This window comes from Dendropsophus ebraccatus, chromosome 15 (assembly GCF_027789765.1).
Source record: "Dendropsophus ebraccatus isolate aDenEbr1 chromosome 15, aDenEbr1.pat, whole genome shotgun sequence".
In the NCBI taxonomy this organism is placed as follows: Eukaryota; Metazoa; Chordata; class Amphibia; order Anura; family Hylidae; genus Dendropsophus; species Dendropsophus ebraccatus.
The window spans coordinates 51,397,446-51,415,454 of NC_091468.1; the positions used below are offsets into that span (position 1 = coordinate 51,397,446).

At 43.5% G+C, this 18,009-nt stretch overlaps 1 protein-coding gene across 3 annotated transcripts in view; it reads right to left on the reverse strand.

Moving 5' to 3' along the window:
* TASP1 (taspase 1) overlaps window positions 1-18,009 on the reverse strand; it is a 125,222-nt gene that overhangs the window by 80,869 nt on the left and 26,344 nt on the right. For all 3 annotated transcript variants that reach the window (XM_069954304.1, XM_069954303.1, XM_069954305.1), the window contains exons 8-9: window positions 15,787-15,866; window positions 5,372-5,478 (exon numbers count right to left, since the gene is read on the reverse strand). In XM_069954304.1, coding sequence (XP_069810405.1) covers window positions 5,372-5,478; window positions 15,787-15,866 — 187 coding nt within the window. The remainder of the gene's footprint in view (window positions 1-5,371; window positions 5,479-15,786; window positions 15,867-18,009) is intronic.

An 18,009-nucleotide genomic window follows, 5' to 3' on the forward strand; every position in this document is an offset into this window, starting at 1 on the left:
CAGCCGGCCCCCACCTGCTATGAAGCGCGTTCCGCTCCGGAGCGCGCTTCATAGTGGGAGAAATACCCAGGACGTACAGTTACGTCATGGGTCGTCTGGGGACAGACTTCCATGACGTAACCCTACGTCCAGGGTCGTCTAGGGGTTAAACTTCACTCCCCGCCTTACCTCTTGATCTGACCATTTTTAGTCAAGAGAGGCGGTCTCCTGCAACAAGCTAGATTGCGCAGCGAGCTAGGTCGTAATGCACACAACCATGTGATGCTCCTAGCAATCGGTGGGGGTCTACCAAACCCTGATCTATCAAAACTATAATGTCAAAATTTTTGGAGTTTTTGAGGACCAGTAAGGAGAGGTATCAAAGAAGTCTAGGCACTCGGAAGGGGAAAGAATTTTCCCAAAAATATATTTTCAGCTGGATTTAAAGAGAGGGTGAATGACTCTGCAAATTCTTACAACCATTAATTCTCTTGGAAATGGATAGGTTATTTGTATAAAAACCTGGAGATAAACATTTATACCTTCATTTAAAAATCTGCAAATCATCCACCTTTCATCCACAGTTTCATTTGGGGCCTCGAGCATTTAAGATTTTACTTTTTACGGCATAAGAAAATTCGTTTGACATAGGACAGAGCAGAATTACATTCCTATAAAGTGAGCTGTAGACACCTCCAGCCGCAAAACCAGTATTAAAACGTTAACATCTCCAAATCCATCTTACAGCTAAATTGTTGAAAAAACGTCTGTTGCATCACATGCCCTGCGCTGAGCTTAACTAGACGCTGTAAAACAAAATTACACAACATGCTAGCAAATAAAACCAAAGGAATGGAAATAAACCTTGCTGTAAAAACGTTAAGGCTCCTTGATTCATTTCCCAAGTCTGTAGAACTGAGACAGTACTTGCAAAACCTGATATCAACTTTCCTCAAAACTAAAATTTATTATGAAAAATAGGAAGTAAAAAAATAAAGTTAAATTTAAAAAATAAAACAAAAAATAAATAAAACAAAATTAAAAAAATATATATATATTATTATTATTAAATATATTATATATATTACATATACATACACACACACAAATACTCCTATATATGTTTAGGGAGAATACACCGAGGACATAATGTAGTTTGGTGATAATTTTCCATTTGATCGCTGGATTTCATTCCTCATGTTTTCCAACAGACCACAGTATTATATTCTACATTAGTTTATAAAGACTCACAAACTACCATAGCCATTTAAAAAATTTTACAGAACTTTTTCTATCAAAAGTAGCTACAAGTAAAATGTCATGTCCTCTGAAGTCAGCACTGACCTCTGAAAACTGGCTTTCACACAGCTCCCACTGTGTAATCATTTGTTCTCTGCTCTCTGCTGGCAACTAATCTCCCTCTTCCCCCTCCATAGGTTAGACAGGGCTCACCTGATGTAAAAGAGTTGAGATTTCCTGATAAGCAGTGAATGAGAGAGAGGATGGAGGGGGATCTGGGGAAAGTCTTTTTGAATGTAGATAATGCCATATTTGCCTAGTAAACCCAATTACAACGTTGCTTAAAATCGCTTGAACTATTGATTTCTGGAAAAAAAAAAATGACAGTGACACTTTAAGCCTCCCCCTCCCCGGGAGATGCAGGGTCTTTCCTCTTCTCACTCTAAACATTCACCTGAGCATGCATGTGTACAGGTGGATTAGTAGAGAAGTTGTGAGCTCAATGGATGCTCTTAAAGGGATAGTCTGGAGGAAAAAAAAATTCTAATCAACTGGTGTCAGAAAATTACAGTATACCAATCTGTAAATTACTTCTATTTAAAAACCTCAAGCCTTTTATATAAGCCTCAGCTTTATGTCTTGCAGAAAGTGGTTGTTTTCCATCTGACACAGTGCTCTCTGCTGCCACCTCTGTCCATGTAAGGAGCTGTCCAAAGCAGTAGAGAATCCGCATAGAAAACCTCTATTGCTCTGGACAGTTCCAGATATGGACAGAGGTGGCAGCAGAGAACACCGAGTCACACTGGAAAGAACACACCACGTCCTGCAGGACGTACAGCGGCAGCTCATAAGTACTGAGAGGCTTGAGCTTTTTTTTTTAAAAAAAAATGAGTTATTTTCAAATCTGCATATATTATCCAGGGCACCCCTTAAAGTGAATTGCAAGCACATACAAAGATCAAAGTTAAAGAAACACTCAAAAAGAATTCTCTCCAGCTTCAATAAAACAATCTTAATTCTTTATTTCCGCGTTTAAAAGTACCGACGCGTTTTGGACCGCCTGGTCCATTAATATGGCAAGACAGCAATATATGACAAACTATTAGCGGTTTATGTGTGGAGCTTGCACACGAGTGCAGTGGCAGTGTAATAATGCCATGTGAGCACACATAGAAGTATAACAGAACCATGATTAGGGACCAGACGATCCAAAACGCCTTGGTACTCTTAAAGACTTAAAGAATTAAGATTGTTTTATTAAATCTGGAGGGAATTCCTTTTGAGTGTTTCTTCCTGTATCACGACCAAGGGACATCTTTTATGTGCTTTAAATCTGGCATATCGCCCAGGAGGCATAGGAATTGGATGATTGAGAGTGCTGACCACCACGTTTGACTTTGTAAATCACAGATCAAAGTTGTCTGAACTACTGACACGTATGAGATCAGCAGATGATTAAGGGCTTTTTCCACTGTGGGGAACTCTCAAACAGATATGCACAATTCCATCGAGACATACAGATACGGGTCCCTATGGGAGAAGTCTGACGTTTTTGACAGTAAATTCGCCTGACTGAAACCTTGAAGACACAATGTAAAGAGCAGGGTGATAAGGGCCTAATGGCATGTGGTGGGGAGAGGGGTCGCCTTACAAATGTCTGAATTTTAACATATCTAGTTCTTAGTTCTTAAGTACCTGGTGGCAACCCGAAACTACATTTGCCCGTAAACCCGGAATATCTTATTGCTTCATGAGTAACAAGAAATAAACAGTGTATTACAAAAAGAAACAGCGGACTGGCACTAATTAACCACACAAGATGGCTGATGTGTAGCGGGGTGCTCTCCCAGGGAAATGCAGTGTATGCAACAATGTATCATTCCACAAAGAAGAAGATTAGGAAGCACTTACTGGTAAAATGTGTGTAGCAGTCGGACAGCAGTTTCCCGCGCGCATTTGCGCTTCCTCAGACACAGTGTCTGAGGAAGCGCGCATGTGCACGGGAAACGGCTTTTACACTGTCAGCTACTGAGCGGCTTCCCCCGCCGACTTCTACATACTCTGAACGGTTTTAAAATGAAGATTCATAAATAGGGAAGACATTTTAACGGTAAGTGCCTCTTAATCATCTTCTTTCTAGAAGAAATAAACAGTGGGTGACACCACGTTCACTTGGGCTATATTATTTAGCATGGGTTCACTTGACAAGAGGACTTTTTTTTTCACTCTTTGAAATAGTGTAGAATTAGGTTTATATAAATATTCATCAGCAAATAAATTTATCTCAAAAAGTTAAAGGGAACCTGTCACCCCCCGTGCCGGGGTGACAGGCTCCCGACCCCCCGTTAGAGACCCCTATACTTACCTCATCCCGCCGGGTCCCGCTTCTGGATTCGGTCGGGTCCCGGAGATCTCAGCCGCTACAGCCCGGCGCGCGCGCTGACAGATGAGTCCAACGCTCATAGAGAATGACGGAGTGCTGGACTCTCCTGTCATTCTCTATGGGTGTTGGACTCACCTCTCAGCGCGCGCGCCGGGCTGCAGCGGCTGAGATCTCCGGGACCCGACCGAATCCAGAAGCGGGACCCGGCGGGATGAGGTAAGTATAGGGGTCTCTAACGGGGGGTCGGGAACCTGTCACCCCGGTACGGGGGGTGACAGGTTCCCTTTAAGCTGTCGACTTTTTTTTTCCTACCAGATAGTTCTGAAAAACATTTTGTTAGTTGCCAAAAATATCGGGACGGAGGTAAGTGAGGACTTGCTATCGATGTTTACCACAAATCCAACTCAAGACCGAAAAAGAAAATCAATGTTTTTAGCTAGATGATGTGTAACTAGCGGTGCAGCTGGAAACAGGTTTTCTAATATGTGCGAGGAAAACAACTTGGATATTTTGTATTCCTGCTATATACAGGCACAGAGGGAAATACAAACAAGAGCCTTCAGATGTGTTCCATTATAAACAGGATTACAGATCACTTTATTACAGAGGTTATCCAGATTTTAAAAATTTACAGCCTCATCAGTTTTGATGAATAATATTAGATCAGTGGGTGTCTCCATCATTGAGTCAATGGGACACAGCTGCACAAGCTAGCATAGCCGCCATGAAAGGTACAGTATGGCATGTGCAAGTATGGCAACACCTAAACAATAAAGGCTGCTAACAATTTGACCATCACAAACATAGGAAATTTTACCAATGATTTCACCATTAAAAAAGTTGTAAATTTTGGGAAAAAAACATTGGTAAATTGCCCCCAATGTTTGTGTTTAAAGGGAATGTGAGGTCAGTATAAGAACAATAAAACTTCTTGGTTTATATTCTTCAGTATACCCTGAATATACAGGTAGGCAGGAACTTAAAGGGTCAATGTTGTTTGGAAAAACTTTTGACATGCCATAGAGACATAAAAAGCAAAAAATGGCCAGAACTCCAATACAACTGTTCACAGGTTACACGCTGCTGTGGCTAAAATACAGACAAAACAGGAAAGTGCAACAGCAACCTGCAGGTGCCAGTACTGACCGCACATACTCCCTCTGTTGTACACATGACCCGTTAAACTTTTTTTTTTTTTTTTATTAGGTTCTTAGCAAACCATTTGATCAAACAGTACAATGTCCACGTTTAGGTGAACCTCAAAGAGATGGTCCCTGCACTAACAATGGCCCCTCTTATACTTATAGTAAGCATAACTATTAACTGTGCATGAAGGATCCAACTAGACAATAGGAGGAAGCCAAACTCCCAACATCGTTCCAAGTGTTCAGATCCTGACCGAATGTGAGAACGAGAAGGGAGAGGCCCGCACTGTGCTCCCTGCTCTGTATCAGTGAAAGAGTCGGGAGAGGATCGCACTTAGTGTGGTCTTCTCCTGGCTCATTGTCACGATCAGTCAGGGTCTAAACACTCAGATCTGGACTGATCAAAACTTTTGACATGTCAAAAGTTTTTCCAAATGAAAGTTACACTTTAATTTTAAAAAGGGGCATAATAGGAGGCTGATTGGGCAGGGATCAATCTCAGGGGTGGATATGAAGTTTTTGGGGCAACACAGTGTCTCCCCGCAATATCTGACACCATCAACACTAACCGGCATTAGACAATGAGAACGGTACTGATGCAGCAACCACATTAGAATAAACCAACCTTTTCGCTTGATTGTCTTCTTTTCTTTAATTGAATGTAATCTGTTTCCACCTTTTCAGCCAGTTCCAGTTTTCTTTTGTTCCGTTTAAAAGCAGCAAGACTTAACTCTGAAGAAAGGTACACACACACACAATCATAATCACAACAATACTACACATATATCATATTTTTACTTTCAAAGTTTCTCAAATAAAGTAAAATCACAATAACCCGGCATCCTCAGAACTGTGAAGGTGCCAGACTATCACGCCTTTCCCGCGTACAGAGGCCAAACACATGTCAGACGTCTCTGTTTGTAAACTTGTGAGCGGAGCCCTATCTCTACTTATGTTTATATTGTAACATTGTATCTGGTTGTAATTGTACGTTACTATGGCGGAGCAGAAATTGTTGGAGCTTTATAAATTATTATAATACTCTCAATCATTGGATGCCTAACCAACGTAATCCAGATTATCAAGGTTTCTGGGCCGCAAGAAAAAAAAAGAGTGAAAGAATTTTACCGTACATGCCTATTGGCAGTAATACTAAGACCTATGAAGGGTAGCAATTGTAACCATGTTTGATAACATTTATAAACAATGGGAAATATTTGCATTGGCTGAAAACAGTTTGCTATCAAAAACACATGAATTGCAGGCACGAATCTGAGCGCTCATTACTTGTGGTGCCAGTCACAGCGGTGCTCCTATGGGTTTATTAGAATAAGGCTCACATGGTATACGCTCCGGCCGGGATCCCTAGCGGCGCTTGATAACTGACAACAAACCCTGTCAGTGCACACTATGGAGCGAGCGGCTCCGGACACTCACTACATAGTGTGCTGTGAGGAGTTCTGATACAGGCGCGCACGGATGCGCCCGCATCAGAAGTCTGCAGCCGAAAAGATCCTCCAGCTGATACTGCAGTACCGGCCGGGATAATCTTTTATGAGACCGGTCGTTCCATGACCCGACTTGGTCACGGAACGGCCGGTCTCTTACAGCATCTGAACATAGCCTTATAGTGCACATCTGTGGTATTCAAGTGTAAAAATCTCGCTACATAGCTAAATCTGAACAAGGGCAATATACCTGTAGAGAGCTTGTACCACTTGCTTGCATTGGTTTCCTCCACATACTCTAGTTTGTCCCACAATCCAAAAAAACATACTGACAATACTGACAAGGTTTGTATTTTTCTTTTTCATGTTTAGTAAATTACTATCGGGGCAGACATCTTCCCTAAACTTATTTTAACAGCACTTAGAAATATGTTTTACAGAAAGCCCCATGGTTCGGAGCTGACTATATTCCAAGGAATCAGATATATTTCTAGGCATGCTCTATAACATGTGCAAAAGCCATTTAACACACAGGGGTAGGGTGAGCGTTAATTCTAAGCTATTGTAAAGATCATCTTTTATCTATACACTGGTGTCATTTTTGCTGTAATCCTGTCTTTAATGATAAAGAGGACACTGGCGAAAGTGATCTGTACAGAACAGGAAGTCTCAGTTTAATATTAGATCCAATGAAATGTAATCCATCATGGCGATCTATCAGGATACATTTAGCAAAGTGACGTGCACTTGGTTTGCTCAGGATACTTACAAATCTGGCACTCTATTTACGCAGTAGTTAAAGGGGTACTCTGGGCTGGGGTTATTTTAAGGGTATGGCCAGGGAAGGGGTGGAAATAGAGGCCGTCGGTCACTTACCTCTCCGCTTCCAGCGCCGGGTCTAGGATCGCACCGCCCCATTCTTCCGTCCCGCTGCCTGGTCTGAGCTGCGGCTTGAGACGTGACGTCTCAAGGCAGCTCAGCCATTCAGCAGTCGTAGCGGAGTCCCGCCTCGGCCGCTGAATAGCTGAGCTGCCTTGAGACGTCACGCCTCAAGCCGCAGCTCAGACCAGGAAGCGACAGTGGGACAGAAGAACAGGGCAGCGCGATCTGGGACCCGGCGATGGAACCGGGGAGGTAAGTGACCGACGGCCTCTATTTCCACCCCTTCCCCGGCCATACCCTAAAAATAACCCCAGCCCGGAGTACCTCTTTAACTTAGTTTAGCTAGTGCTGTTAGGGCCCTATAACAGAGATCAGGCCAATTCGGCAGATTATCGCTCTGTGTGATAAAGACAACAAACAGCCGAAGAAACAATCATTGGCTTATCATTCTCGTTTAAAATCATCAGCCGCCAGCCGCACATTGCTATGTATAGTGGTGCGAGGCCGAAAGCTGATGATAGTGTAAAAATAATAAAGATCATACTTATCTATTCTCCACCAGTGGCCTGCAGCCTTTGCCCTTGTTCCCTGCTCATAGTTGAGGTTTCTGGAACCATCTCTTCAGTGACAGGATGCTTAGCCAATCACCAGCCAGTGAGAAGGGGCCAGAAGCAAGGAACACGGGCCAAAGACTTAAAGGACACCGGTGGAGAATAGGCAAGTATAATCTTTACTATTTTTCAAGTAAAACACAAGGGCTGCACGGACATCACAACTCACCTAACCCCCGCCCCATCCCTCCATCTATCCCCTTCCTCCATTTTTTTTCTACCTCTCTCTTCTGCCTTTTGGGCATCTCTGTTCCTGATCTTTCAGTTCTGTCAATTCTTTAGAAAAACCATTACTGGCAGTTAGTTTTATGTTGTATTTGGTAAGTTATGATTACCACCATCTACCGTGTTTCCCCGATAGTAAGACACCCCCGAAAGTAAGACATAGTTGGACTTTCGGGGGCTGGGCTAAAGTAAGACATACCCCGAATGTAAGACATAGTACATAGGGCGGTATTTTTGTACTTTTATGTCCCTGCGCCCGTCCTGTCAGAGGCTCGCACGCGCGCGCACACACACACACGCGCGGCCCGGCACGAGCGCTGCACGTCATGTGCAGGGACGCCGGTATTGGTGCGGGAGCTGAAGGAGCAGCAGGGCCCAGGTGACTGCCCGCACCGCCCCCGTCTGGTCCAAGCGACCTTCCCCCCACCCCCCGTGCGCGCACCTGTCCGCCCTCTCTGAGGCCCCGTCCTGCCGCACCGTCCATGCGCCCACCACCCGTCCGGTCCGGCGTCCCTGCTCACTGAGGGGAGTACAGGACAGCCGCCCTCACGTGCTGCTGCTCCTCCAGCTCTGACATGGCCGCCTCCCTGCACACACAGGACAACGTGTGACAGCTGACCTGTCATCTCATCCCCTCAGTAACAGTACAGGATAGGAGGAATAATGGGCTGCAGCAGGCGGGATAACTTATAGCTGTGTGTGTTATCCTGCCAGCTGCAGCACATCCATTCCTCCTATGTTACAGTCCTGCACTGTTACTGAGGGGACTACAGTCATACACCCCTGTCCGCCCCCCTATACAGTCATACACCCCTGTTTCCCCCCCCTATACAGTCATACACCCCTGTCCGCCCCCCTATACAGTCATACACCCCTGTCTCCCCCCCCTATACAGTCATACACCCCTGTCCAATATAAGACATACCCCAAAAGTAAGACATAGTGGGACTTTTGGGAGTAAAAAGAACGTAAGACACTGTCTTACTTTCGGGGAAACACGGTAGTTATACTGTTTAGCTGGATAACCTCATTGACATTAGTCAAAGTAACAGATCTATTGTTTCGGTGGGGTCTCCCTCATGTTGAGCTGATATGCACTCTTTAACGCTAAACCACGAAGCAGATTCTTCTATGTGACTGGTCTTCCTGCAGTTAACCTCAGGGATACAAGTACAGTATTTGGATGGACTACCTGAACGGTTCTGTTTTGTTTTGCACCTGTATGTTATGGGGCTCGGTCCCTCTACTTGTACATTGTACACCATTTTCTTTGTGTTAACTGTGCTTGTAAACAATAAGAATATATTTGCAAAAAAAAAATTAGACCAAATGACTACACTAAAACCGGTAGGACTTCAGAATTATTTAAGAATTACATTTTTCCCATTTCAGGACAGCTTCGGCTTGTAGGCAATTCTTAAAAAATTTAGAAAAAAAATAATTTGAAATTTAGATTGTGAACCACAGTAATGCCAGGAGCCAATGTAAGTAATGGCAGTCACTGATAGAAATAATTAATAAATGTCCAATTTTGTGTGATTTTGTTGTATAGAAAATGGTTTTTACTAGGCTCTTAAATATCTAAAAGCAAAAAAAGTATGCCAGTGTGTACAGGCCAAACATATGTCAAGAAGACATTCTTTTGGCAAAAACATCTGGCCCACTGAAGTCTATAGATACTTTTGGCGTAGATGTTGGGACCATTTCTTAGAGCATAAGCCAGTTGTACACCACAACTATGGTGTGGACAGAGTCTAATATCAGTTTAGTGTTTATCTGCCTCTTAAAGACATCTCTTCCATTGCCTCCATTCCCAGCAGTCTTCTATGTCCCTTCTTTGACTCAAAGTTGACTCCTAACTAATAAATAGATGAAATAACAAGGATACAGACCACTTCATATATTTTTAGAAGGGAACAGAGCTAACCCCATACCCCGGGACGTTTGCCGCCTGCTGTAATAATAAACACTGATTCATTTCAGAGTCATTGGTATCCACACATACGCTCATGATGAGGTCTGATGAGAATTATAGTATGTAAGGTTTGCTCCGCCGGATTCCTCGCATAGAATGTTCTACAGAAATATTTGCTTAACAATTATATTCTACAGCAGGAAATTAACAGTTCACTCTGTCTTCGGCATTAAGGACGATGGAGACAAAACAAACGGGAAAAGTTTGGACATGAAAGCGAAGCGTTGCAAATATCGGACTGGTTGGCAGACATTTATCAAGATCGGGCTAAACAATGCAAAGAACGGCAAGATCCCAGATAATCACTTTCAACTGTCTCATGTAAATAGACAACAGATGAAGACCATCTTAGATCCCATTGCTCTGCAAGGTCACAGCGTCTAGTTTAATGGCTTTCCACGAGTACCTGTCACCTAAAGATTAACAGCCATGCAAGGGCGATATCCACATGGAGAAAGTTTATCAACATTACAGCAACCAAACAGATTGTTGTTTTCATTTTAAAAATGGCCTCTGTGAAACACCTGTTGGAATACAACTGGTTTATATGGACATATTCTCCATGTTTCCTTTACACCAATTTCATCTTACATCACTGTATAACAAAAAACTAAATAGATTTTTAACAATATGAAAAACAGAACAAGGATGGGGGATTGCCTCCTGGTGTAGTATCAACAGTACAGAAGCATATCCAGCAGAAAACACCGCAGCTTGCTGTAGATCTCCACCAACAATGACGGTCAGTGTGCAGGAAATGGAGCAGGAGAGTGCTTGACTAACTTATATCCACAGCTCCAAAACACAGGTGCACAACCAAAGGAAAGCGCATAAGAATCGCGTCACGTTCATGCGTATCAGTAAACTTAAATGTGCAAAGTAGCAAAAAATAAAAAATAAAATTCTCCGCAGCGCGTTTCGGCCTCTCACAGGCATCAAGACTCTTTCTGATGTGTTAAGCTAAAACGTGTTGCGGAGAATAATTTTTTTTTTCTTGTTGCTACTTTGCACATTTGAGTTGACTGATACGCCTGAATGTGACACTTGTGGTTCTTATGCGTTTTCCTTTGGTTGTGCACCTGCGCTTTGGAGCTGTAGAGCACTCTCCTGCTACATTTTTAACAATATGAGTGACGTAAACCTTTCCAGGACACACAATTAATCGTACCTGATAGATACAGATACAGCTTGTAAATACTAATGCCCAATGGCGCTCTGCTATATAAAATGTTGGCAGGACCTATGGAAAGATTCTCCAATGATCAGCATTTTTCCTCCAGCCTATAAACCATGCAGATAAACTGTGTACATAATAAAGAGAAGCCAGCTCATCATCTGGGGCATCGCACACTACGCTAGTGTCTGTAGCACCTCCAATGTGAACACACCATAAGGATTTACATTAAGAGAAGAGGCTCCAACTACATATGTTCTGCATTTCAGCCTGCAGAACAGCAATGGCATCCCAAGCACTTAGGCATAGTTTTCATGCCTATATTTGAAGGAAGCCAGACAGTTTGTGTTAAATACACAGTTAATCTGTTTTCATTAAACCTCTGGGTCTTCGGTCACCTTTAAACTGAGCCTGGAAGGTTTTATTTTGTTATAAAAATCTCCGGTTTCCCCACATAATTCTACCAGCTACAATATTTATAGTAAAACCTAATACGAGCCCAGGAGCCATGTTCCTGCGTTCACTGCTTAGCACTGTGGGGATGAATAAGCAACTCAAGCACGACTCCAAACATAGTACTGCCCCCCCCCCGGGCAAAACAAAGTCAACAACATAAAGAAACCTAAGCATAAAGATTACATTAACCTTGCAGTTACAATACTGGTTAAGGTTTAATGGCTATTGACAGTGCAAAAAGGAAAAAAAAAAAAAAAAGAACAAGTGAAAAAAAATTAATAAATAAAACCAAGGTGATTTTAAGCTTTACAGTCACATTAAAAACTTGTAACACTTCAAAAGACATGTAAAAAGTTTTCTTCAGTTAGGGTATGTAAACACTGAGCAAATTCCGCCACGCAATCCCGCCTGCCTCAGTGTCAAACAGCGTGTCTATGGGAGGGCTCACGCGCATGTCAATTCTTTGAGCAGAGGGGTGCGAGCCCTCCCATAGACACGCTGTTTAACACTGAGGCAGGCGGAATTGTGCGGCAGAATTTGCTCAGTGTGAACAAAACCTTTAGGGTGCATTCACACCTACAGGATCCGCAGCAGATTTGATGGTGCAGATTTGATGCGGTGTTCAGTTATTTAAATGAAATCTGCTGCAGATCCGGTAAGTGTGAACGTACCCTTAAAGGGGTTATCCAGCGCAACACAAAAATGGCCACTTTATTCCAGAGACAGCCCCTCTCTTGTCTCCAGTTTGGGTGGGGTTTTGTAACTCATTTCCATTGAAGTGAATGGAGCTTGATTGCAAACCACACCTGAACTGGAGACAAGAGTCATGGTGTCTCTGGAAGAAAGTGGCCATGTTTTTGTAGCCCTGGATAACCCCTTTAAGGTCTGGGTATTAAGAGCCCCACTAATCACTAGATTTTTCCATTCCAATCCTCCCACTTGTAGCTATCTCTTGCTGTGACAACTGTGCATAAAGACTTATTTACTTGAGACCCTTAAATAGTACCTGTCACGAAGAGCCACTTCCAGTGAGACAGTCTGCTAATCCGGAAGTTTGGATTTCTATGGATAAGGAGATGCAATGAGACTATAATGCACATGACCCTGCAGGATTAAATGGGGGTCACATGCATTATAGCCTCAGTCCATCTTTGTATCCATAGAGGTTCGAACTTCCGGATTAGCAGACTATCTTGACCAGGGGTCCCCAAACTACGGCCCGCGGGCCGCATGTGGCCCCCCGAGGTCTTTTATCCAGCCCCTACCGCACTTCCGGAAGGGTCAACTCTTTCATTGGTGGTCAGTGAGAAGACTGCTCTCACTGAGCACCAATAAAAGAGTTCCCCCTTCCGGATCACGCCAGCCCCTGCCTCGCATCCACACTGCTGCCGACATCCCCGCCGAAGGGATCCCCCAGCAGGTACAGTGACGTCATCACTGCCCCTGCCGGAGGATCCCTCAGAGATCATGTCCAGGTTACATCCCAGGCTGGCGGCAGGGCTGACATCTTTGCTCCGAAATCTGCGATCCTGCTCCGGGATCAGGGATAACATCTGACACTGCTCCAGGATCTGCGGTCTGTTGCACCAGACCGCAGTTCCTGGAGCAGTGTCAGATGTTATCCCTGCCGCCAGCCTCCTCCGTGCCGCACGGACCACAAACCCCCCTGCCTGGGATGTAACCTGGACATGATCTCTGAGGGATCCTCCGGCAGGGGCAGTGATGACATCGCTGCTCCTGCTGGGGGATCCCTCCGGCGACTGACCGGTTGAAGAGGCTAGAAGAGATGAACACAGTATTAGGTGAGTATAATTTATTTTTTTTATTTTTTTTTGTAGCAATGCAGGGGGGGCATAATAACTATATGGGGGACATTGCAGGGGGACAATATAACTATATGGGGGACATTGCAGGGGGTCATTATAACTATATGGGGGACATTGCAGGGGGACAATATAACTATATGGGGGACATTGCAGGGGGTCATGGGGGACATTATTACTATATGGGGGACATTGCAGGGGGTCATTATAAATATATGGGGGGCATTATAACTATATGGGGGACATTGCAGGGGGGCATTATAACTATATGGGGGACATTATAACTATATGGGGGACATTGCAGGGGACAATATAACTATATGGGGGACAATATAACTATATGGGGGACATTGCAGGGGGACAATATAACTATATGGGGGACATTGCAGGGGGACAATATAACTATATGGGGGACATTGCAGAGGGACAATATAACTATATGGGGGACATTGCAGGGGGGCAATATAACTATATGGGGGACATTGCAGGGGGACAATATAACTATATGGGGGACATTGCAGGGGGTCATTATAACTATATGGGGGTCATTATAACTATATGGGGAACATTGCAGGGGGTCATTATAACTATATGGGGAACATTGCAGGGGGGCATTATAACTATATGGGGGACATTGCAGGGGACAATATAACTATATGGGGGACATTGCAGGGGGTCATTATAACTATATGGGGGACATTATTACTATATGGAGGACATTGCAGGGGGTCATTGTAACTATATGGGGGACATTGCAAGGGGGAAATATAACTATATGGGGACATTGCAGGGGGACAAGATAACTATATGGGGGACAATGCAGGGATACATTATTAGTATATGAGTGAGGGGGCTGGTTGAGGGTGTGAAGGGGGAGTTAGGGGAGGCTGGTTGAGGGGGGAGTGAGGGGTTGAGTGTGGGTTGGGTGAGGGGGGGAAAGAGAGGGATGCTTTTACTTTTTTTTTTGGGGGGGGGGGGGGCGTTGTGGCATTTTGCACTGGGATTTGATTATAGTTTTTTTTTTTTTATAGTCCGGCCCTCCAACGGTCTTAGGGACAGTGAACTGGCCCCCTGTGTGAAAAGTTTGGGGACCCCTGATCTTGACGCTGATCCATAAGCAGCCCATCATGACAAGTGCACTTTATCTGTCTCTGTAATGCAGTACCGAAAACAGCTTACCTTGCAGTGCAACGGCATCAACACAATTCCACTGAATCTCTATGGAAGTTATGCAAACTGCATAAAATAAAAAAAAAGCTGTCTGTCTTTAGCTTCCTGACCATCTACAGGTGCTATAGGCTGACTGGATGTCTCATCCTCAGCATACAATGGCTTGCGAAAGTATTCACCCACCTGCCATTTTTTGTATTTTGCTACAGCCTCACAACCTTAAAAACTGGATTTTTTTTGTGGGTTTGCATCATTTCATGTAAAGAACATGCCGAAAACTTCAAACTTTTTGTTTTCTTTGTATTGTGACGCAAACAACAAAAAACAACAAACAGAAAACGTCTGTGTGCATAATTTCCTTAAGGGCCTTTACACGGGCCGATCATCGTCCCAGGAGAGTTGGAAGAAACGATCCTGCGGATGATAATCAGTACATGTAAAAGTGACAACGATCAGCTGAGGAAAACAGCCGATCCTCTGCTGATCGGGTCTTTAGATCAGGCATTTTAAATTTATCATTGTCCGCTGCACATCTTCCTGTGTAAACAGAGGATGCGAGCTCGATAACGATAAAAGGAAAACTGATAGCACAGATATGTATATATGTGTATAGGCTATGTATATATCTGTGCTGTCAGTTTAAAGATCACAAGCAGCAGATTATATTTGCACCTACGCTGCTTGTGATCAGGCACATCTTCTCCGCTCCAGCCACCAGATGTATGTTTGGGCCCCGTGTCCTCCAGAATGATTTACAGCCGCACTGGAGGAGACCTGTCGGATCACAAGCAACGTGGGTTTAAGTATACACTGCTGCTTGTAATCTTTAACTGACAGCTCAGACATATATAGATCGTATATATCTGTGCTGTCAGTTTCCCAGTCTGCATGCACGATACAAGTATCGTTTGTGCAGCCCAGGCCCCTTGATTTGACGTGCCGTGTAAAGACACTAAAAACAAGCACCGATCTAGCTGATTGGGCTCCTTTGCGGCTCCCGCGGCCACAATATCTGAAGCTTTTCCCAGTACTGGCGAACTTTCTGAAGATACTTTTACACAATGAGATGGAGGGTACAAAATAAATCTTCTCTACTTTGTAAACTAAAGAACTACACCATCTCGGTACAAGACAATCTAGCACATAGTTGTCAATATACCATAATGTTCTTGGTTCACGTCTCATTGCTACAACATTGTACAACATTTTTTACATAAAAGAAACAAGGGTAAATTGGATTCCAGGGCATAATGCCTAGCACACGTACAGTACTCACTTGTGGCCATGATGTCTTGAGGGCATGTTGGTATCCCATGGTCTACAGCCCATTTAAAAGCACCATCTCCAACCAAAAAGCTGAAAGAAATTGAGAAAAATTTGCAACTTACACAAATTAAGGCTTAATTCCCACTTCGGGAACAAATCGGGCAAAGGTGGCCGTCTTGTTATATAGACGGGCAATAATAATGATCATGACCTTTATTAGAGGCCGCCATATAACAAGACTGCCACCTTTGCCCGATAGGTTAACGAAGTAAAAACATAGTCATTTATCAAACATGGTGTGAAGTGAAACTGGCTCAGTTGCCCCTAGCAACCAATCAGATTCAAAAACACAGAAAAATGCAACAGTTCACCACAATGGCAAGATACAGACCCACTACAATAATGAAAATAGTTAATAGCAGCCCCCCCAACTGCTAAAAAAAAAAAATTCCCACAAAAATAACGAGGCTTTTGGTTACCATTTGCAAACAGTGTAAACCACCCCACCACGATAACGTGGCCTCATATGGGGGCAGACCCTACACTGTACTATGGCCTCTCCATGGCGTATAATACGCCTATGCTCTGGGCATGCAAGATCAGTCTTATACCTACAAAAATAATTGCACATAATTTTTAGCAGTTGGGGGGGCTGCTTTTAACTATTTTCATGTCTGTAGTGGGTCTACTTCTTGCCATTGTGGTGAGCTGTTGCATTTTACTGTGTTTTTGTGCTTACAATTTCAGCCAGAGCAACGCGCTCCTGCCTAGTGTGAATGGTGTTCTAGGAGAGCTGACCAAATTTGTCTTTTTTTCTGTGTTCCAGATGGGTGGAGTGGCTGCCTCTACTTGGTCGTGCACTCCACCCATCCCACCCAGGTGGTGCAATTATTTTTGCAGGTATAAGATGGATCTTACATGCCCAGAGCATAGGCGTATTATACGCCATGGAGAGGCCTTAGCACAGTGTAGGACTGCCCCGATATGAGGCTAACTTATTGTGGTGGGGTGGTTTACACTGTTTGCAAATGGTACCCATTGGTACTCATTTTTGTGGGAATTTTTTTTTTAGCAGTTGGGGGGGGGCTGCTTTTAACCATTTTCATGTCTGTAGGGGGTCTACATCTTGCCATTGCAGTAAGCTGTTGCATTTTTCTGTGTTTTTGTACCAACCAGATTCAACCTTTCATTTTCCAAAGAGTCCGTGAGGAATGAAAGGTGGGATTTGATTGGTTGCTAGGGGCAACTGAGCCAGTTCTACTTTACACCATGTTTGATAAATCTCCCCCATAGCCTTAGACTGTCCATATCATACCTATGAAATGTATCCCAAATTGACATTATAGTCAAAAGTGTAGAAAAATATTCAGCTTTCTAACTGCTGTGCTACTAAACTGAATAAAAACCATCCTACAACCCAGACAATCGGCAAATATCCGGCCTTCAGTCTATTTCAACCCTATCATGTCTTCTACTTTAATCCTCTAAAAACACACTGTTGAATTAGGTTTGCTAAAGATTTATGATTCTGGGATATATTGCACAGCCAAGCATTTACTAAAGTTTACCCTGTGAGATTCTAACATCCCACAGCTATGCGTACTGGCATACGCGAGTCCAAAATGTTACTGAGCATAGCAAAATGCTGAGGTCGTCTCTTAAAAAGATGTATTATCTGTTAAATATGCAGCGATCCAGGACATGGGGGCTCGGTGACTGTTGACAGCACAGGTCAGTCATTGTACTGGCACGGTAATCCAAAGCTGGCACTCGGCTCTTCCTGGCGTAAACACGTAGTGATGAAATACAAAGCCAATGCAGCCGATGTTTTTGGAAAGACACCGGTCTCTTCAGACACAAAACGTGCTGACACATGGTTTCTGAATTGTATTTACTTGTGATCTGTAGTTACTTCTGAACTCTCCATTTTATGAGAGACAGAGGCACTTTTAAAGGAAGAAGTAGTTATTGTTTGCTCACCTGGCACTGTTTGGGAGTGCAATAACTGCAATGCCAAAGAAAAACAGTGTGTGCTTGTTACTATAGTAATATATGAATGGAAGCAACAAAATACAAGGTTACGTGGGGCTGATATTTTTTTACTTTGTCCATCTCTGTGATGGAAGATGATGTGCTATAGTCAAAATAGTGAATTGCTCCTGGGCCTATAGTTGGTTATACAAACTAGATTACTCTCATCCAACTGTAATGACCTTGGCAGGGTTGTATGGCA